This window comes from Lytechinus variegatus, chromosome 16 (assembly GCF_018143015.1).
Source record: "Lytechinus variegatus isolate NC3 chromosome 16, Lvar_3.0, whole genome shotgun sequence".
Taxonomy (NCBI): domain Eukaryota; kingdom Metazoa; phylum Echinodermata; class Echinoidea; order Temnopleuroida; family Toxopneustidae; genus Lytechinus; species Lytechinus variegatus.
The window spans coordinates 12,938,504-12,962,273 of NC_054755.1; the positions used below are offsets into that span (position 1 = coordinate 12,938,504).

The following is a 23,770-nucleotide window of genomic DNA, read 5'->3' on the forward strand; positions in this document are numbered from 1 at the left end:
TATCACTGTTTGATCTACAATAGAAAACTCAAGAGTAGTTTTTGCAAAATGTTGATTAAAATACATAATACATAGCGAACTTGAATTTACTTCTAAAATGTTTGCATATCCTGTTAATAATTGTTTATCTGCTTATCTTTTATGTATTGTAATGCGCAGTTGAGTATATCCAAATAGAAATTGCGCAATATAAATTTACAATTATTATTGTTATCATAAAATAACTATATGACTTCACAAAATTCTAACTTTAGAAGTGCGATTGATTAGAAATTCCGAGACCTGGCAAAATATGCATTTTCTTTTAAGCCCCACAAAAGATTATCACACATGTTAAAATGTCATTTTTAGAGCCAGAAAAAGACATTAGGACAATAGAAAAATATCTATGAATATATAACCTATCAAATTTTGGTTTCACCATTTCCTGAAACAAAAGTAAATTTGAATCTCAAAAAGCAAGGTAGAAGTGAAAGAAATAACGAAAAAGGGAAAGGAGAAGTCTTCAAAAAAGCATATAACATGAAAAAGATTTAGTACTGTATAAAAAAAGAAGCAAATAAAAACAAGATAATCTAAGTACATTATTAGAAAGCTTGGTCAAAACAAAGATGGCCGTCATCATATTTTTATACATCACTGTCACAACAGGTTGACCATTCAATAATGCAAGTTAACCAAGGCCAATATATTATATCTACAAGGAGCGAGTAATTTATTATTTTACAAATGTACATGAGTTTTTGGCGCAGGAGAATCTCAGAGTAAAAACAAACTGAAGGCTGAGAAATAGGAAATGAATGAATACAACAAAATTGAATATAATCAATAAAAGTAGAGTGATACACACATGTTTCTAAAGGGAGGCAAATAAGGGGAAAATATAGCCGATTACTAAAAGCTTTGCTTTTAAGTGATACCTCAACATATATGATTAACCCAAAATTAGGAAATAAATTATTCAAATCTCAGAAGCATTACAAGTGTATATTATCCCTTTAAAATGATTTCATTTTACCACTATCAATCTTGTTTTGACAAACTTCCATTACACTATAGGCATGGTGAATCGAATGAGCTAAATATTAAGTGGATCAGTAAGCAGAAAATATCTTAGAGAAATCATCTTCAGATAGAAAGATGAGATTTTTTTTTTTTATAAATAATGAATGAACTAATCACTTATTAAAGATGCAATATTTTTACAAGGCATAAATCATAAACAAAACCCTTTTTTTGCCAGAGCCCAACTAAAACAATAACATTTCAAGTTGTGACTCTTTAATCTGACAAGATGCGTAATAAATAGTTTCCTTGTGAATGAATACAATATCTTTTAACACTTCACTTAGCTACTAATATCAGCTCATTTCATGTAGATAAAATGCCACCCTAGCCGTTATATTTCCATATATTTTCAAAGCAATGCCACTTTTCAAAAGGGCACAATTTTAATATATCTTTTTACAGTACAAATGGTAAAAATAAAAAAGGGTTTCCAAAATATCCGCGGCCAGTAGGGGGTAAGCCGATTGAGGCTGATCAAATAACTCAATCCTAGTACCGGTGACACAGAAATTCAACCAATCTTAAATCAATTTCATATTGCCTCCGATGAAGATTCTGCTAGGATCGAAAGCTTAGGCTCCTTTTGACTCTCTAATCTTAAATAACTTTCTCTTTCGCAAGGGACTCACAATCGATAGGAATCGTAAGATTAATTGCAACATTAATGTTTTCATGATACAGAAGAATCATGAGGACTTGAGTTGAATTTTTTTTTAAATTCAGTTACAATGAATTCAAGTAAATAGTTGCCCTGAAAGTGCGTTTTGAATTACAAGTAATAGCCGATTTCGTGGATAGGTAAGTAATATATATTTCTAACTCGTCAAGAGAATGAAAAAAAGCAGTGGCAGACATGAAGCTGTTTCTCATTAGAATTCAAAGAGCAAAATAAATAAATAAAGCAGGAATGCAGTCTTCACACATAGGTGTGCTGTGTAACCAATAAGAATTGAGCATTTCTGTTTGCCCAAATAGAATTAACAAATCGCTGCGATTGAACGCAGAGCCACGGATGAAGGAAGTGATCAATCACAGGTAAGAAAAAAAAGCAGCGAATACTACATGTCATCTTATTTCAGGAACACTATGAATCGCAAAGTTACATACGGCTGGAACATGTTCTTTGGTGCTCAGTCAGTTACGTAGGCATGGTAGAGATTTATCATTCTAACACAAAGTGTCACCAGTCGCGCATAAAATCATTTTGCAATGTACAAACAGCCCTATGAGATAGGGGACTTGATTCAATCACCAGTTTCTGCTTAAAACTGAACAAGTGCTCTAATGTTAAGAAGGGCCATTTTTATTTAATTTTCTCTTGTTTCTTAAAATGGGTTAGATGAGCCAGGAAATACCAATATTGTGTAATTCATACGGAGATGGTATATTGTATTCAGTGTCTCTATCTCCAGATGATATAATCTGTAGAGTTAAAATGGACTAGCCCATACTGAATACAGATAAAGTACACGACAACTATCCACCATAAATCAAACAATTTGAATGTATGTTACTTAATATTGAATACGCACCTATTATAAGAAATTATTTTGCTTTATACAATGCAGATGAATGAGTTTACTTATCTTTTACCTGAATATTACACTTTAAAAATAGGAATATTGTTCCTATCACACATGTATAAAAACTCCACATTTTTCAAAAAACCACTATTGATTTTTACTGAAAGGGGCACGTTATCGTAATGTCATATCTTGTGGACTTGTGATATTTACATTGATCATCCAATCTTCCTCCGGAATCATGTGACACAAACCATGTTACTGCAAGGCTTCCAACAACCAATCAGAAGTCACGAATCTGCATTCATTCTAATGGATTTCAAATAGATTGCCTGGTATGTGGTACATGTATAAAGTTGGTCTTCGATTGATATGACGAGGTTCGCTCATCTGGATGTCGTTTTGATGACTTCAAAACTTTTACTAGTTGATGGTCCCATAGAAAGGTTTCCATGTAAGTGATGAGGCTGGTTACTTTAGATGTTGAATTTGACAAGTTCACATATTTTTACTGGCTGACGGTCCCATAGTAAGACTCTTCTGTAAGTGGCGCGGGGTGAGCGGTGTTCTCCTTGCCAGAGGTGAAAGTGCCTATAAAAATAAACAAGAGAGATTTAAGCATAATAAATAGCCACAATTAATTAAAGTAAAGCCTTTGTGTTAGCAATTGATCATGTCACCAAAATATCATACCAAACAGAAAAATAGGATTGTCTGTGAAAATGAGAGGGGTGATCAAATTTTGCTCAGTTTTGTTTGTCTGTTTTTGTTACAACATCAGATTTTTTCTTTGAATTTAATACATTCATTACAAAAAATTCAATTATATTATTTTAGAGAAACAATTATAAATCATTTTATAGTAAATATATATTATAAATCAATTTGTAAAAAAAAGCAATCAAGTTAAAACTTTTATAACGAATGAACGAGTTGACTTTGCAGACCAGTCTCGTAATGCATGCAGACAGCGAATGTCTTAAACATTATTCACCTTGAGTGTCATAGTACCCGCTAACCTTGCACCCATCTTGCTAAACTGCTGAGGGCTGACGCCTTCCCCGTTGACCATCGGGCTGAAGTTGGATGATACACTGTTGACCGCTCTCTGGATTGACCGTCGGGGTGTCCGGTTGAAAGAGAATGTCCTCGACACTTTCTTGGTGGCTCTCTTTGCAGCTCTATATAAAATAAAAAATGGAATACATGTTTACAGGACACGTGACATTCAGAGGTATCAGCCGTAGCACGCTTGAGGAAGAGTAAGCAGTGCAATAGATCACAAACTAAATGAACGTGGCCTGCGCCTACACAATAACTGCTCTTCTTTTATCTAACTTAACAATTCAAATCTTTACAGTAGGGCAATTCCATAAAATATGTTCGCCCGACACCCTCTATGTGGGACCTTCATGAAATTTTCCATCTCTAATTTCTTGTTCTTTTGACAGTCTGTAATGCTCTCAAAGGACCATTACTTGGTCAGTTTATGAAGTGAAGTAAGACTTGAGAAAAATGGGGGTCGGTCATACAAAAAGGCTGATCATTTTATGGAATTCCCCAGGATGAAGAAGAAAAGTACTTTTTTGGGATAAGCAAATTTTCTAATTTGTAGTTCTCAAAGGCCAATTTAAAGTTTACACTATTCACAGAGAACCTTCCCTGGTGACTTATTGTTGATTTTGGGGTGGCGGGACACATTTGTAATATATACATAGCTCTCCTTACCTAACAGCTTTGTTCTTCCTGCTGACATCAAAGTCACTCTTGGAAAGCTCAAGGTCCTCGGGAGAAATCTTGCACAGAAAATTCTCCTGTGAAAACTGAAAATACAAATCATGAAAGGAATTGCATAGGCCTTCTTTGTTACTGGAAAAGGCAACTAATAGAGGAGCTGAGAAATTAGTCGATCTACTAGTAGAACAAGTCGGCTTGTGCATGATGGTGTAAAGGCCATCACATACCTTATGACTGGACCACGATCCACTTTCGGAACAAATTATGTTTTCCGAAAATGTGAATGAAAATAATTTTTTATTTGAGGTTTAAATTAACTGAAATACTAATTTTTGATGATTGCATGCCTTAGAGGTCAAGTGCACCTCAGAAAAATGTTGATTTGAATCAAAAGAGAAAAATCAGACAAGCACAATGCTGAAGATTTCATCAAAATCGGATGTAAAATAAGAAAGTTATGACATTTCAAAGTTTCGCTTATTTTTAACAAAATAGTTATATGAACGAGCCAGTTACATCCAAATGAGAGAGTTGATGATGTCACTCACTCACTATTTATTTTGTTTTTAATTGTTTGAATTATACAATATTTCAATTTTTACGAATTTGATGATTAGGACCTCCTTGCCTGAAGCACAAAATGTTAAAATAATGGAATTCCACGTGTTCAGGGAGGAATGAAACTTCATTTCACATGACAATGACGAAAAAATCAAAATATTTCATATTTCAAACAATAAAAAACAAAAGAAATAGTGAGTGAATGACATCATCGACTCTCTCATTTGGATGTAGCTGGCTCGTTCATATAAATGTTTTTGTGAAATGAAGCGAAATTTTGAAATGTCATAACTTTCTTATTTTACATCCGATTTTGATGAAATTTTCAGTGTTATGCTTGTTGAATTTTTCTCTTTTTATCCAAATCAAGTTTTTGTTGGGGTGGACTTGTCCTTTAATTTTGGAGTATAGGCCAAATTAGTTTCAATTCGTAGCTAATTGTATGATTGCTACGACATCATTATGACTAGATATTGAATTCGCTTTCATTCTAATAAGGATGATAGCAGTCTCACATTTGAACATACATGTGGATATTCGTACGATGATTTAGAACATTACACAGCAAGATCTTCCATGTTTCAATAGTAGCATCAAATTATACTAAGTTTTATTCCAAAATCAGGTTGCAGAGCAATCGTAAGGTGTGCGGTGGCCTTTAGACCATCTGCCAGTAGACCAAGTGGATGTAAACCTCCCAAACATGTAAACCTCCCAAAAGTCAATATATGTATAATTAAGTACTTACAGCATCTGTTTTACAAGTTGTGTTGGCCATATGCTGGCATAAGATCTTCAGCCATTCCATCTTACAGCTCTCATCCCCAGACACTGCAAACATGTAGAGACGGTCTGTCCTCTCTAGGACATCCACCATGGGCGGCTTACACAGCAAGGCAAAGGCATTATGGCATTCTAGAAATAAGAAAAATAAACGTGAATGCCAGTTGTGGTGACGATTTCAGTTCGAAGAAAATCAAATGAAATGACCACCAAAATGTGTCTATATCAGTAAATACAAAATATGCACCAAATTACTCTGGTAGAATTTGTGTATATATATAAAATTGCTCCGCTATAATCTCCACCTGCAAATAAAATGTCTTAACTTCAACCCAGGATTTAACAATAGACCATCACCCTAACTCTAAACTTAACATAAAGCCCTATTGCAACTCTTACCCTACATCTTGGACAAAATAAAGCCCAGTGCAACTGTCGCAGGAGCAAATGTTGTGTCACTTTTTTTCTAAACAATGATTATGATACACTGTCCCACATGTGCTTATCTGTGTAGGTGATCTTAATTGTGATAGATTTTCAGCTTAGATTACATTATTTCACTTCTATGATATATTGACAATTAATTTTGGTTTTAAAGACTGTCTCACTAATAGGCTATGTGTGCTTCAAGTTTTGAGTATTTCCCCCTCCCACCAATCTTTTAGACGTAATTCCTTACCGTCCGTTTCATTGATGTCGAGAACTCTCCTAATATAAGACAGATTGAGAAGCTCTATGTGTTTGAAGGTCTTCTGAGATGTTTTTGTGTTGCCGTGCTTTACTCGCTTCTTACAGATCTGAAAATATTAAAAGTGGTAAATGAGAGATCAGTCAGTAAAAATTCTGGTCTGGATCTAATAATGATAATATTTCGTGTTGATAATGCTTATCACATAAAAAACAACATCACTAAAGTGCTTTATAGATATATTACTACTTCAGTTTCATATAAAGATATTACTTCTCTTCGAACTAATATCGACTGCAGAATACCATTGATAATATTGGTACTCCAGTGCTTTTCACTAAGCCTGCTATCAGCAAATTGGAACCCACTCCAAAGGGAAGCCGACAGTGCCATTTTCGGTGCAAATGAATAGAAATATACACAAAAAAATGCATTGTCCCCCAGATTTCCTTAATTTTTCAGTAAAAAGTATTATTAAATTAATTTGTAGATGATTGTGTTCCTTGCCTCTGTTGAGACATTAGAATCGCACAGATATGAGTATAAAGCACAAACTGTGCAGACAAGGGGCATCTAACTATACAAACTTTAAGTGAAAGCCGGGAATAGTGTGGCTTGCGGATTCCATTACTCGGAACAGATATCTCGGGAGCATTTCATGAAAAAAAAACGGTCAGTGATTTTCACTGACCTTTATTATAAGCTACTGAAATGCTAGAATCTGATTGGCCGAGAGCAACTCTCAGTAGAACTCACCTCTAGTGTGTCGGAGAAGAGAAACATGGTGATACAGATGCCCTTCTCGCCGAACGAGTCTCCTTTCCCGATCTCGGATACGTCGATCTTCGTGATGAAATGGCGGTGGGCTGAAAGCAGGTGAGCTGGGACGCCCTCTATCTCGTTCATGATGTCAAACATTTGGGTGTGGCCCTCTGTTTTCCGCTTGTCTTCGTTAATTTGTCTAGAGGAAAAATGCATTTTATTTCTTAAATAAGTCAAGTCTGCTTTGCAATCAGTAAATTATCTTTACGTAAAACATTACAGGGGCCGCGGAATGGTTTTAAAAGGGGGGGGGGTGGCTGACCATTCAAAAAATCACAACTGATGGTCATTTTTATCTTTTTGTACAAGGTTTTAGAAAAAAAAATGTGGGGGGCCTTCAGCCCCCATCCTCGTTTCCGCAGCCCCTGCATAAGGTGTCAAATCGGAAAGTGCAAAGGAGCTCAATTTAAATTTGTTTCTGACAGAAAAATATGGCTTGTAATTTTGACATAAGTCATCGAGTGCAACTTCGAAAACCAAAAGCAACTTGATTTTCAACTAATAAGATGTACATATTTCCTAATTTCATTTGATTTCCCTTTTGATTTGCCTTCGAATTCTGTTCTTTCTGCCATGGGGTACCATGTTTGATGCTATTTGGATATAATCAGGAGGCGTAATGAAGCATAAGATTTTCCTATTTATTTAGGCTCCACATCATTTATATTCTGTTTTTCATGTCAAATTTCAAATCATCTTGAAATGTTTTTTTTTTAATAGTATATCTCTTATGACCATGTTGTTGATGTATAAGACAGGGACAAAATAAATTAAAAAAAAAAAAAGAAAAAGTTCCTATCTTTTCAAGATTTTCAAGAGCAGAATTACATGAATGACTGTACACCTACTTTCATCAAATCCCTTGCCCAACCAGACATTCCCTGACCCTTGCAATCCCACAGATGACTTACTCTGTGACCTTTTTGAGTGCCTCAAGTCCATCTTTGAGGTGTCTGTAGTCTGGATGCGAGTCGGTTGTTCTCTTTGACAGATCAGACAAGAGGAGGATCATACTGGGTAACCTCTGGACTGGACGGATTAGGAGTTCTGTCAGGGACTGCCGACCACACTCCGGTTTACTCTGACAAATCTGGTCAAAACAACAGAAAAAGGAAGACTCTGATCAGATTTGGAGATTGCTTGTAACACTGCAGTTATCACTTTAATTATTTCATGCCTTTTTAGTATGTGGTTAGCTTATACATAAATCACCATAACCATCATCATCATCATCATCATCATCATCATCATCATCATCATCATCATCACCGTCATCATCATCACCACCACTACCACCCACATTATCATCATCATCACTACCATCACCACCACCACCATCACCAACATTATCGTCATCATCATCTTCATCACATTATCATCATCATCTTCATTGTTTTCATCGTCATCATCGACACCACCAGCATTCTAGCCTACCTTGAGGAATGCATGAAACCTTGGCTTCTGTTTATCACACTGCACCACCGTCTGCTTGGCTATCTCAAAGAAGTTCACAAAGGGTGGGTATGCCTTACCCATATCAGTGGACTGTAGGATTAAAAAATAATTGATGTCTTAATTCCATGATAAATTAGAATTTAATACCCCTTCAAAAAAAACAAAAAAAAAAACAAGGGCATTTATACAATCAATTTTCACATTCATACCACTGCAATACCATATTTTTTTTTCTTGAATATAAATATATATTTCCTTTGAGACCCCTGTAATATTGAAAATCTATGACATCAAAGTGCATGAAATTGTAAACTAATCCATGCCAGCTATTACCATATACATATCCCTTGTCTTACGATTGTTGCATTGAGAGTGTACTGAAGCAGAAAAAGAACAGTTTTAGCCAGATCCTCGAGCGATGTATATTTGTATACAAGCTACAAAACAAAACTTGCACTGCGCCCTTATAGGCAGCTTAACGACACTTGTATCTAAAATCTTCAAGCATCTTTTCCGCATGGTTTCACTGCGGTTTCCTAAAGCTTTAAATGCTATGAAGGAAGTGACAAGAAAAGAGGCTGAATGGGATTCCTGCTCAATGAAGCGACTGAGGGCGGCTCAGACATCTGCTAAGGTGTCTTCAAACACTCACATGTCTCAGGAATATTTGACCGATGCTCTTGTCCTCCGAGTAGTCGTCTATGAGAGCCTGGATGTCGTTCTTGAGCCTGCAATGAACGGCATAGATGTCTGGAATACGATTGAAGATGGTCTTGATCTCCTCCTGGGCCAGGATGGGGCCACCGGTCTGCTCCGTCTCCAACGGTTCTTTGAACACCTGAAGTGCAAGAGTTCCAAGAAGATTACCTTCATAGCATGAAATACACAGGTCTACACACATCTAGCAAATTTTTTTTCAACAGAAATTGAAAGAATGAGAAAATTCCATCAACCAAAAGTTAAGTCATGAACAGGGGACCTAGTAGTGATCTGATTCACAATGGCTTCTTACGTGGCTCTTAGGGTAGTCTGAACCTCAGCATAGCAGGTATTCAAAATGGAATTATCTTTTGATAGAATGAGAGGTCTTATATTCTGTTTTGGTAATACGTACTAACAAGTTTTCATTGCATATTCAATTATCACTAAGTTTAACATCACAACAAAGTGATACCTTGTCCCAAGTAATTTGTTAATGTTTACAAACAAAACTGAGCAACGTTTAAGGTAGACCAGAAGAAAAAAAATATCTCGAAAAATTTATAGAGACACTTTTATGGTTTCCAAATTTGAACTGCTTGATTTTCACGATCCATTGTAAATTGTAGTAAATGCAATCAATCGTAAAGAAATGTTCCATGATGATTGCTAAGCTTTGTGCTACAGGCCCCAGATCTAGACATTGTGATATCAGGAAACCTGAAGAAGCATCTAGTACTCACAGTGATGATGGTATCTAAGATCTTCACATAGTTGATCTCAGTCTGTAGCAACTCCATGGCTGTCATGTGTCGTTTTGATAGGGGCTGCGCTGGGACGGCTGGCTTCTTGGGGGTTTCCGTCTCCATAGGGGTACATGGTTCAGCTACAAAACAAGAAATGGAAATGAGCAATATCAGAAACCAATCATATTCATTCGGAAAATAAAATTCAAACAAAGAATACATAACGATTTAGAGACCAAAGACTTAATAAAACAAAATAGAGCTTAACCACAGGAATGCAAGGGGCAGATATAGTTAACTTTGGCAATAAGCCTTCTACCACACTTCCAGTGGCTGTAAACAACTAAGAATGATACATTTCAAAATATATTTGAATTAAAAAATAAAAAATAAATCACCTGTAGTATCAATACAACTCTACCCAATATAATAATGATAGAAAAATTATTACAAACTAGGCACATTTCGGCACTTATGCTTGAAACATGGTTTGAAAGCTTCTTAAACCTCAATACAGTACTGTTATCATACCTGCAAGAGCTGCTGAGCTGTTAGGTGTCTGACTGTAATCAAGGATGGACGAGGCCGAGATGGACATACAGCTGGCGCCCTCGTTGAAGCTGGATCGTCTCTTCTGGGCAGGCATGGTGGGAGTTTCCATGTGGTCGGTGTCGCAGCTGAGAGCGGCGATACTGTCCTTGAGACGACGTTTGCGGGTGGACTTGGGTCCAGTGAACATCATGGTGGGCGTGCCATGAAGAGAGGCAGGGGTGGATTGCTGTGGGAGAAAAATAATGTCCAGTCAATAGTTTACAATAATACACAGGATCGAGGACATTAGCAAGAAATATACGTACAAGGTATCATGTGAACAGTTCAAACCCGCCATGGGCATTTTGGACTGTTTCAAAGGTAACAAGTTTAGGTAAACATTCTAATGCCAGAGCAAAATGTGTGTATTATATATTTTATAAGATGGTGATGCAGGCCTGCCAACATTTCAGCGGTACAAATTTTTCTGCTCCATGTGAGGTGTGTCTCCCTCACCTTCTTTTTATTTAAACATTGAGAAATTAGAAGAGTTTTTGAAAAAATATATTACTCTTACACCCATTATACCGCAACACACAAATACATGCACTTATTTATTTTTTATCATAAATAAATGGAACATGTGGAATGCCTCTGGCCGTGTCACCTGCATCACGCGGTTCAATATAGCAGCAGTGCTGACTTTCAATACTACTCTAACTCGCACAAGATGTTCAGTGATACATGGTTACTCTTATGTCCACTTTTTATGAACTAGACCAATAAACTTACAGAGATATGATGGTTATTCACCAAAAAACCCCAACATGGCCAAAGTTCATTGACCTTACATGACCTTTGACCATGATCATGTGACCTGAAACTCAAACAGGATATTCAGTGATACTTGATTACTCTTATGTACAAGTTTCATGAATCAGATCCATAAACTTTCAAAGTTATGATGGTAATTCAACAGATACACCCAATTCGGCCAAAGTTCATTGACCTTTGACCTTGGTCATGTGACCTGAAACGTGCACAGGATGTTCAGTGATACTTGATTACTCTAATGTCCAAGTTTAATGAACTAGCCCAATAAACTTCCAAAGTTATGATGGTAATTCAACAGATACCCCCGATTCGGCCAAAGTTCATTGACCCTAATGACCTTTGACCTTAAACATGAGACCTGAAACTTGCACAAAATTTTCAGTGATGCTTGATTACTATTATGTTCAAGTTTCATGAATCAGATCCATAAACTTTCAAAGTTATGATGGGAATTCAACAGATATCCCCAATTCGGCCAAAGTTCATTGACCCTAAATGACCTTTGACCTTGGTCATGTGACGTGAAACTCATGCAGGATGTTCAGTGATACTTGATTAACCTTATGTCCAAGTTTCATGAACTAGGTCCATATATTTTCTAAGTTATGATGACATTTCAAAAACTTAACCACAGGTTAAGATTTCGATGTTGATTCCTCCAACATGGTCTAAGTTCATTGACCCTAAATGACCTTTGACCTTGGTCATGTGACATGAAACTCTAATAGGATGTTCAGTAATACTTGATTAACCTTATGGCCAAGTTTCATGAACTAGGTCCATATACTTTCTAAGTTATGATGTCATTTCAAAAACTTAACCTCAGGTTAAGATTTGATGTTGACGCCGCCGCCGTCGGAAAAGCGGCGCCTATAGTCTCACTTTGCTTCGCAGGTGAGACAAAAATGGAGTGCTCCTCTTTTTGGCTGATGAAAATCTTAGAACAGGGTTACTCCTGGAAAAAGGAGTAATTGGCAGGACTGGTGACGTGGATCCATATTATTTGATAACTCATCCTCATCTCCAAAACCATGATTGGTCAATGGTACAGGTCATTAGTACCAGTCATTAGCAAATTGGCCTGTTAGCTAAAATAAATGACTGGTCATGTGATTTATTTCAGCCAATCATTTGATTAGGATCCATATCACCATTTGATAACCAGTTAACAGTGGTGGGTCATCGGGGTAATTTATGCAAATTGGGTGCTGACTGGAGCAATGGCGAAGGAACTCCATACATCATCGATTGATGGAATGATGAAAAATTAAGAGGCAATGTTAAAAAAAATATGGCAGCCTGCACGAAATGGGACAACAATGTAAAGCAGCAAAGGCTGCTTGAGCCAAAGCTTGAGTAAGGCCTAAAAATCATTATCATTATTATCATTTTTTTGTGAAATCAAGAATGAAATTTATTCAAGTACTTACCATTCTGAAGGTATATAAATTTTCCTCTGCTCTCGCGTCCATTTGAATACTGGCCCAGAACCACTGAGAGAAAAAAAATAAAAATTAACATTCAAACAATAATTCATGAACTGAACGATGACTTTAAATCATAGTAATCATAGTAATTATAGTAATTACGGCAGCCAAGCTACAGCTGGGGTAATAATATCCAAGTCCTTTGGAAGCGCATAGAGACATTCTTCATAATTGTGATATGCGCTATACAAGAACTGTTTATTATTATTTTAATTTCTATGGGACAAGGGGGTGAAACCAATGGTAGTGGATCATTTGAATGCCCTTACTTAGTTTTATTATGGGGTGAAGTAAACAGAGGGTACTAGTTATTCTATTTTGATTAATCCACTGGATATATGAAATGAGTAATTGCATGATGAATTTGTGCACATTTCAGGTATAAATTACAGAATAGCACCAGGAAATGAATCAGAGATGATGTGTTTCAGAATCATTTTCAATTTTCACAATAATAATAGGCATTGATATAGTGCCATCTATCTAGAAATAATCTATTTTGACGCGCAGTGTTTATTATCATTATTACCCCGGCTTTAGCTTGAGTTGCCTATCAACGCTCAGTGCATTCAAGGAATTCATCCTGCAGGGAACTCATTCACCTCACCTGGGTTGAGTGCACCACAATGTGGATAAATTTCTTGCTGAAGAAAATTACGCCATGGCTGGGATTCGAACCCATGACCCTATGTTTTTGTCAAAGTCAGAAGACTAATCCACTGGGCCACAGCGCTCCAAGTACAATATTCCTTTACACATTGAAGAATGGGAAATTATCAACAATAAAAAGTGGCTAGGAATGACGTTTCAAATACGAATATGTTTGACTTGTAAGAACGTACTTCCTGCTTGACGACTTTGACTTTGCTTGGGTAGTCTAAGACTTGTTCAGCCACGGTGTTCTCGTCAACGACTATGTGTGTACAGGAATCGTTGGCAGTCGATTCTATACTTCCTCCTAGGATGAAAAAAAATTAATAAACAAGCAATTATTATGCTTTGAAAGAGTTGGATAGAGAAGGAGGTTAAAAGAGTAAAAGCATGAACAAACATAATGTTGATTAAGAATCACGAAATTATTGTATTCCTATTGATGAATATGTGGGTACATAGAGGAGACCATTTCATGAAATGAATCAGTCTATAATTAATCTTTATTATTTCACATTTTCCATAAATATGTGAAAAACTCTCTTGTACTAACAAGTGAGTAACAGCGACGAGGAGTAAACCCTTTTTCCATATTCTTGGCGCATAAGCTTGGAACAAAAGTTGGGCTATAACATCATCAGCTCACCCATTGCAAAAGGATACTACTGTTTCACCAAAAATAATTGAAAGCTTAACTCATTCTTTCATCTGACTTTTATAAATCATAAATTTCCCCTTGCTATCATCAAATCTATGAAATTAACCCTTGAATTTGAATATAAATAATGTCAATGACTGCTTGTGTGTCAGAGTTGAGCACAGACCTACTGTCACTAGATGTTAGGATTGATGCCATCCAACCTACCTTGCGTTTGTGTAACCTCCTCCATGTGCTTCTGATCTTCTTGCGTAAAGCCCACAAAACCAAGTGTACAGCCAAAGAATGGAGGCATCTTATATTTCAACTGGAAAAAGAAAACAAGGTTGAAAGTTATTGAATGTGTTTTGGCCTGGTTGTTTATATCTTTTCTTCCTAAAAAAAAAAGGGCACAGTACCCAAATTCTTTTCATCTACTCTTGGAATGGTTGGAGGCTTTCAAAACTACTATCATTGTGGTATAATTGTCACTTCGTCAACCCATCATTTGGGCTAAATGTCACTTGGTCAAAAATCCTGGGGCTTGATACAAAAAGCTTAATAAAATATGGAATTTGAATAGTGCACGTATCCACCTTGCTAGGTGCTCAAGGCGCTTCTATATTATCCCGGCTAAGCTGGTCTACCGATTCTGGTGCGCACAGTTTTTAAAGGAATTACTTCCTGCCGGTACCCATTTATCTCATCTGGGTCGAGTGCAGCAGAGTGTGGATAAAAATTTCTTGCTGAAGGAAAACACACCATGGCTAGGATTCAAACCCACGACCCTGTTTGAAAGGCGAGACTCAGAACTACTAGACCACGACGTGCCCACAATGATCATAGATAATTTTTAATGATTGATTGCACTGACTACAATGTACAATTAATTGTGAAAATTAAGTGCATGATTAATCACTAACGTTTATGTAACAGGACCCAGATAGCCTTACTACAACTTTGACCACAAACTTTTTTTTTGCTTTTGCCATATAAACGTTTGATTAATAACAGAGTATGATCACATAGTACGAGAGTTGCGAGACATGACAAATTGGAAAGCTGCCATAGCCAAGAGGTAAATGCAATTCCAATACTTTTCACAAATTTTCCAAATTCCCTGACTTTCCATGACCACAATTTTTTTTTTCAGGATTTTCCATGACTGTGGGAACCCTGACAATTCATCAGGGGCCTGTTGCAGAAAGAGTTGCATTTAAACGCAAGTCAAAAAATCAAACGCAAGTCCCAAAATGCGCGCTGTTGATTGGTTGAAAATCAAGTTGCGCATGATTTTTAGAGTTGCGATCGATTGCAACTCTTTCTGCAACGGGCCCCAGAGCATATACCAGTTGACTATTGCCTTAGACCAAGTGGATACTAGACTAAGGGGCTGTTGCAAGAAAATATTTGCAATCAATTGCAAATATTCTGTAGCGATTTTACAACTAATAGATCAACATTAGCTGTAGCAAATCGGATTAAACTTCTTGTTTCAAGGAGCAGATTAGCAATCAATCACTAATTTGCAATTAACTGCAAGATGCATGATTGAGTTAAGGACCAAAAATAGACTTGCGATTGATCACCCCATAAGTGGGTAAAGTCGAACTGAAAATTAGACAAAATGGTAAATGGGCTAAGAGGAAGTTAGACCAAACGGTTAATAGTAGACAAACTGGTTGTAGATGAAATCACGAAACTCACCATTTCTTCTGATGTAGCACTGCACTCTTGCTGATGACGTCTATCCCACGTAGCGTGGATCCATTCTTTGGTCATAATCGGAGTGCCTAAACTAACAGCAACCTGGAATTACCAGAGAGTAAAGAAGATTGAAAGAGCAAAGGAAGTATTACTTTCGTTTTGAAAGATGGGATCTGTAAAAACAAAGAATCATTTGAGTTGCACAAGTTGTGACCGTGTTGATAACACTCAAGAGATGGATGTCTTGAGGTATTTCTCTTACGCGACATGAGTCTCATCTCGGTCTTGGAAACTAATGTATTGGTCTCTGCCTCAAGGCGAATAGTTACAAGACTCAGAGGCCAAGACATCGGTAAGACACCGAAAAGGAGCTAAATTTTGACGAGTTAATCTCACTTCTTTCCTTTAATCCCTCAATATCAGGTTTTCTGAGACATTATCTAAAGACAGTGGTTGTGTGATGTATTGTCTCGGCTGATTCTGGAGACAAGTATTTCTGTCTTGTCTCAGTCTTGAGGATCATAATTTTGGTCTTTGTCTTTGTCTCACCTGAGGCCGTTCCAAATCAAAATCCTAGAAAACTCTAAATGTGTGAAAAAAAAGACTTTCTGGTTACCGGACCTTACAGATACCATTATGAACAGGTCTTGTAAAAAATAAGTTGCAAATACATTTCACAATTTTTTTATAGTAGATTCCAATTGTGTGCTATAAGTATGTATTCAAGGACCTGTTACCTAAAGATAAATATTCAAAATAATTTCAAACTTTTTGCAAATGTTTTCAAAAAAAAAAAACACTTGCATGTACCGTCTGCAATCAATTGAAAAATTGAATGTATTTTTGAATATTACAACACACAAATCAATTTCAAAACTGCAACTGATTATATTTGATTGCAATGTCAAATCTTCATAAAAAGTGTACCCAGGACGAGTTTCATGAAAGGATTGGCCGATGTTTTTACAGATGATTAAACAGATTCACAAATGGAATCACTTGTGAAAAAAGAATCAAATAAAATGAAACATAAAATCAATTGTCAAGTTTTCAGCGATTGTGCACCGATGCACAAATCATCATTCCACCTACCCTGTATTTCTCACTGCTGGACGAGTTAGCCACGAGATGCGTGACGCGAGGACCGTAGTCCTTGCGGATGCTTCCGGCCATGTTGTGGACCAGGACGACCAGCCGCTTGATTTCAGCCTTGTCCAAGAACCCTGTGAAGCAGATGACCAGCTTGTCCATGTGCCGACAGAACAGCGGTCTCGTCACGCAGGGAAGATGCTGAATAAAATATATAAAACAATGGTTACAGTGCTGCATTTGCTGCAAACTGCACATCAAGGATGTATTTTTTTTCCAAGCCAGCAAAACATTGTTATCAAATTTGTATCATAGAGGTCAAGAATGGTCTCACAGAAATAATGATTACTTAATATAATCTCACCTAAACAAGAAAAGAAGTAGTGAATTCCACAGTCATCTGTGTTCATGTGATCAAGATTCATATAAAAAATAGCAATAGTCCCTCACAGAAAGTGATTACAACAAATAATTGTATACTAGACTATCAAGTGTCAAGTTCCAATTTTATGTCCAAACAATCAGCTTTTTCAACAGTCATGTCAAAACAGCTAACATACAAGTAGAAGTATTCAAAAATTATGGTGCGTGTATGAAAACAAAAATATATCACAATTTAGTATTCATGTCATTTGACATAAATTCATTCAAGTTTCCACTTTTAAGATCATAATTCAATGATTACAATCAAAATTGAGGAATGTAGTTTGTAATTAGACAGCATTTAAAAAATCACTACAATAAAGGAATAAACCAACCAACCAACCTCATCTTTAGCTGCACTCTGTAATATTGCCGTGGTGCCTAGAATGTGACGGTTTTTATTTGACAACGCTTCAAAGATTTCTCCTTCAAACTCTGACATGACAAAGACGGTCTCTGCCTGCTCATCTTTGACGGTGTATTCTTGCCCGGTGTCGGAGAACACGTAAGGCATCTTCATTTTCTGCAATACGGAGAAAAGAGGCAGGAATTCTTTACAGATAAAATCTCAAAAGAGCGCAAATCTCCAAGTCATTTGTTTGTAGGTACTAAACATAGGGCTGTGGGTTCGAATACCAGTCATGGCTTATTTTCCTTCAGTAAGACATCTATCCGTATTCTGCTGCACTCAACCCAGGTGAGGGGAATGGGTTTCCTGGCAGGATCAATTCTTTGAACTCACTGAGTGCCGCAGGTGAAGAAACAGCAACTTCAGTTAAAGCCAGGGTAACAATAGCTGTGTTTTATCCTCTGGGGAAAAGTGCTAGAAAATCCAGCTATTATTACTCATATACAGTTGAGGCCAAAAGTTTACATACACCCATGGAATTCAGTAAAATTTGTTTGCTTGCCAAACATCGTAAAATTTACAATATCTTCAGAAATATTAATACTCCTTTGACAAATTTGGTATCAAATGAAAGACCGTATTAAGCTCTTTCACATGATAGGGATGACGTTGGGAATAAAGTATATTTTAGGTGGAATTTCCTTTTTAAAAAGGTAATATTTGTGCCGAATGTATTCTATCGTTCGTTATATTTTCAAAGAGTGTTTCACAGAAATATAAATCTATGGTTTATATCATATTTTCTATCATGATATATCACCACTGAACTAAAAAGTGTAATCTGAAATGTTTGTGTTGAAAAGTAACCAGCACAAACTTAGGTTTTTTATCCAAGTTTTTATTTTTAATTCGTCTAAAATATGATGTTTGGGCCAAAAAAATGACACCTAAATGTTTTCCAGCTCCTGATGACAAAGCGATGTGATAAAGGGGCATGACATACTTATTTGTTTGATATAAAACTTGTCATGATAGCTCAAATATTTCATGATATACAGTAAATTTTATTGTTGGCAAGTGTCAATTTTTCTTTGAATTTCATGTGTGTACATGTAAACTTCTGGCCTCAACTGAACATACTTATCTCATTGTACTAATGACATTGTAAACTCATGAAGAAGATGGAGGACCGTCAAACATTCAAATGAACAATAAAAACTTTATTGCCAATGAAAGCATTATCTTCAGCATTATTTTGTTACTTATCTCATAGATAGAGATGTCATACTCACTTGCAATGCATGATGAAGCTGGGTATGATCTCTCAGCTTGGCTCCTATCAAACAAAACCTTACATCTACGGGAGTCAATGAACCTAATGAAGAAAAAAAAATCATAGAAAAATTAATTGATAGATTTGTAAGTTGAACGGCATGAAAGTAAATGAAAACTGTAGCTATTAATTTTTAATTCTGTATTTTTGGTCGCTGGGCCAAGGGTTTACTCTATTAGTATATAGGGTACTTTCTTACAAATATGCAGATTTTAAAAAGTTGTACAATCAAATTGTTTTTCAAATGACAGCATTTTATTAGACTATTAAAAGAAAGGTGAAAAATTACTTTATAAATGTGCATAAAATAGAGCTTATTCATATACATGTATCTTATTACAATACTAATTTACATATCACCCCTTTATGGTGGGGGATGGGAGAAGTGATCAATTAATGCGAGATTGTGAGTTTAATAATTCTATTTGTGAAATGAATCATTTGTACCAAACCAAGTGTCTGTCAACATTCTACATTCTTTTCTAAAAATGTTATATCCACAAATGAACCGGTAAACCACACATTTCATTTGGATTTAAAAATTAATTTTTACACAAAACAATTAATTGACCCCTTCTTGTGCTACATGGCAAATGATATATCCCTATTCTGACTTAGCAGTTTAGCACAGGTAAATAAACATGTTCCAATTGTAACTTTACGAACAGCTTTATGACAGCAATGAAACTCCATCCTGCTAGCTTCACACTCACTCGTTCTTGTGGTATCATTCATGGTTGATGTACTGAATGTCGTACTGCAACTCAGCTGAGAATCTGTCACTTCCATTGGCCCAGCCATTGTCCCATTCAGTTCTTCTTCAAATAATGATGCTAAATTATACTTCAAGGCACAAGATACAGGAAATCCGTGATGTCCTTTTACTCGGAATATAAACAGTAATCAGGGAGTCAAAATCCTAGATTTAAAAAAAATATTAAAGAATATTTATATTTATAATAAATAATTAAAACAAGTATGTACCTAATTCATATTTTGGTAAGCGCAAAAAAGACAGAACCAATTTTTTCTGACAATTCAGGAAATAATACTGCTGACCAAATTTGATTAGCATTGTTGGTCATCATAGTTAAACAAATGTAAACAGTCAAATGTATTGCAGTACACATGGGTGACCAAATAATTTTCAAACAACTAGTTTTTCTCTGTGCTGAAAACAACCCCCTACACAAGTTTTTCGCAGGATTAGTTTACACAGTTTGGCCCCTAAACAAGATGTTGCCAGAATCATGACCCCTAAACAAGTTTTGTCTTGGGACCGAACATTTTCAGAAACGAGAAAAAAATAAACCTGGGGGTAAAAACATACCTGGGGCTGGGGGTACCCAGAGACCCCCATTTTTAATGTGGTCAATTCTGGAGAAATGCATTTTTAGCAATTTTACTGATTCAAGCCTTAAAGGGCCATTCCGGAGACCCCCTTCTATTTTTAAAGGCCAATATTTAGTTCCAGAGCCCCCTATTTTTGACTTTGGTGTGGCACACTAGTATCATGTTTCGAGTACCATCAGTATCCAGTATACCAGTATCACCCATCTGCCGTTTATTTAGTACTGTAGATCTAAAAGCTGGTATTCAGAATGCTCTCACTCAGTCAGTCACACTCAAACAATACACATGCCTAAATAAAGAGTGAGGTTGGATCCTATTAACATCTAGCAATATCTTGACTTTAGAGCTCAATTCGTCAATTTTGCTTATAAATATTCATCTAAAAGCTACAAAAATAATTGAGATTCAAGAACAGATGGCATCATTGTTTCATTTCCTCTTTTATAAAAGTTCATTTCTCAAGATATACTTAGTAAATTGATTCGAAATTGCTAGCTCCTCGAAACATTTTAATAACAAACATGTTCCAAATTAATGCGCATGCTTGTGACTTCTGCTTCATTTTAATTGCATTTTTTACTTCAAGATGATCAATGCGTAGTGCGAGATCAAGACATCATTCCAATAATTCTAAATCGCCAGCACCTCAAAATACTTTTAATACATGTAGATGTCCCACCCAGGACTCCCGCTGATCGTTCATTAATCTGTGATATTGCGAGACTTCTTTTCTGTTTTATTTGCCTTTGTGAGTTTGCCTGGAAGACGTACATTATTTATTAAGTCTATCTTTAATTTCTTTTCAAATAAAAATCACTCCATTTATTCTAAAGCAGTAAACATTCAGAACCCTTTTAAAACATGTTCCGAACGATCATGCATGTTGGCGAATTTTAAATTTTAATGTAGATCTATTCTAGATCTTAGACTTATAAAATAAAACTTATTCAAACTCAGGCGATGGCTTGTGTAGGCTCCGCTAGTACACTTGTCTTCACTACCGCTGCGTGCTGTTCGGGTAGGTGTAGCAGAGGCATGAGGGTAGCGGTAGTAAAGTGTAGCCTAGAGTGGACCAAAAGCTTCGGATAAAACAGGGAAGTCAAGTAGCGCGACAGCTGAAGTACATGTAAGTCACTGTTTTTTTCCCCTTTTAACTTAAGTTTATTTCCCCCGTTGTGGAGCATTTCAGGACAAAACGGAATAATCTTTATTTTGGTGCAGTTCTTTTTATATATTTTTATGAAATAAAGACAAAAATCGTTGAGTCCCGTTGGGGGATTTTCCATCTTTAACCCCTAATGGTGGCTGCATGGTAGCGCCCGTCTTTTAAAAAAAAATTGTTTAAACAGTCCTAGAAACAGATGGCTGCCAGCTGTCTAAGTGGAGCCTACAACCAGAACCATCGCCTAGGCTGAGGTAATTCAGTTATTCCTTGTTTATATTAGCTTAATAGTTGCTTGGCTTTGTCTAGACCAAAAGCTTCAGTTTCTGTATTTTGGTTGTTCCGCTGAGCTGAACTACGTTGGCTCAATGGGGATGATACTTGATAAAATGATAGTAAAGTGTCAGAAATTGTTACTTGAATAAATCCCCAGAAACGACGGTTATTCCTGTCTAGGCTTTGTCATTTTTTTATCTGTCATGTCTGTTAAATTTAGTGTTTATCACTGTTAAATTTAGTGTTTTATGTCTGTTGAATTTAAGGATCATAACCTTGTTCAATGAATGAGTCTCTAACTAGTCACTATCTCTAACTCTAAAAAGTAATCACGTTATCGCCGATTCGATTTTCAATTCGACTTTACTAGTTTAAATACCGTCTGTACTGTACTGTACTAGTTTAAGTACCGGTACTGTCGTCATGACTGTACTGATGGCTGGTGCATGGTGCCATTTTCGATTAGATCAGATTTAAAACATTAACATTACAGCATTTGGCTTTCAAGTTCAGGCATCATTTTATCAAAGTTTTAATCTCCAGAGTCCAGTGGTCACGCCACGGTCTCACGTTCATTCACAAAGATCATGCCATGCCCATGGCGACGTTGTTTCAACCACAATCACAATACACAAAAACAAACGACCGGTCCCACACGAAAAAAAAATCCAGATCACAGATTCATTGCCACTTAATTCAGACAAACATCTGTATAATAAGTGAACTAAAACTCATTTAAATAATGAAATACAAATGTATTTAACGCTTATTCATCAGCCATTATAATGCATATTGGAAAAGAGTAAAACGTAAATGATAAAACAAAGACAAACCTGTCAATCGCCTTCAACTCTTTCCTTCGCACGCATCGATTGCTGCCATGTTTTCCGTATTCAAACTCACCGCTAATCCCGAATCAAGCGATTTGATTGGCCGATTACAAATGACTGCTCTTTATGCATGACATCACATACCGAATCGATGAGTCATAACAAAGACACGGGGTGCGAAGTTATTCGCACTGCACGGTCATTCCAAGTTTTAGGGGAAATATGAATGTTTCCAAATACAATTTGATTTTTTCAAGAACATCATCAACTCTCTCTTGTGTAAAATTTGGTAACCGTAACATTTTACCTACGACCCCTGCGCTACGACCATGATAACATTTTTTTAAAACGAACTGACAATGTAATTTGACTTTGTTTCAAATCTAATAATTTGGGTGAAATTTTAGGCGTTATGCCTGCTTGTTTTTTCTCTATTTATTCAAATCAACCTTTGTTCGGGGTAAACTTGACCTTAAACAACCCAGGCCAGGGGAGCGTTTCATGAAAGGACTTAATTGTCAGACGTTTTATCAGACAAGTCCTGTATCCGACAGTTACTATAGTAACAGTGCTTCTCAAACAGTCAGAATCCAGGAAAGTTGTCAGATCTGACAACTTGTCGGACGAAAATATTGATGAAACGCCCCCCAGGGGAGCGTTTCATGAAAGGACTTGTCGGACGTTTTATCCGACAAGTCCCATTTTATCCGACAGTTACCATAGGAACAGTGCCTCTCAGCCAATCAAAATCATGAAAAGATGTCAGATCTGACAACTTGTCGGATGAAAATATTGATGAAACGCTCCCCTGATGTACCCCCTTGGCCCCGCCCCTTGGATCCGCCATTGAGTTAGTACACTGCAAAAACTCCGGTGCCAGAATCTATATCTATTCACACCAGAGAAGTATGGAAATGACACCAGTTTGGAATCAAAACGATGCTGTTTTAATACTAATTGATGTTGTATAAACACATATCTGGTGTTAGACCAAAACCATTAAACTGGTGTTGTTTAACGCTTCTC

The 23,770-nt window shown here is 36.4% G+C and overlaps 1 protein-coding gene across 1 annotated transcript; it reads right to left on the minus strand.

The window, feature by feature from the left end:
• Nucleotides 1-1,245: 1,245 nt before the first annotated feature.
• Nucleotides 1,246-22,848, minus strand: LOC121429478 (protein ECT2-like). The gene is made up of 20 exons (XM_041626500.1): nt 22,748-22,848; nt 19,837-20,042; nt 19,083-19,165; nt 17,785-17,964; nt 17,022-17,219; nt 15,930-16,031; nt 14,451-14,550; nt 13,777-13,892; nt 12,878-12,940; nt 10,614-10,860; nt 10,080-10,222; nt 9,290-9,475; nt 8,617-8,727; nt 8,094-8,272; nt 7,117-7,321; nt 6,352-6,469; nt 5,638-5,804; nt 4,320-4,405; nt 3,586-3,772; nt 1,246-3,182 (listed from the first exon to the last, which is right to left on the minus strand). Exons 2-20 carry the CDS (start codon nt 19,922-19,924, stop codon nt 3,090-3,092), a joined length of 2,652 nt encoding a protein of 883 aa, XP_041482434.1. The 5' UTR covers nt 19,925-20,042; nt 22,748-22,848; the 3' UTR covers nt 1,246-3,089.
• Nucleotides 22,849-23,770: the final 922 nt, after the last annotated feature.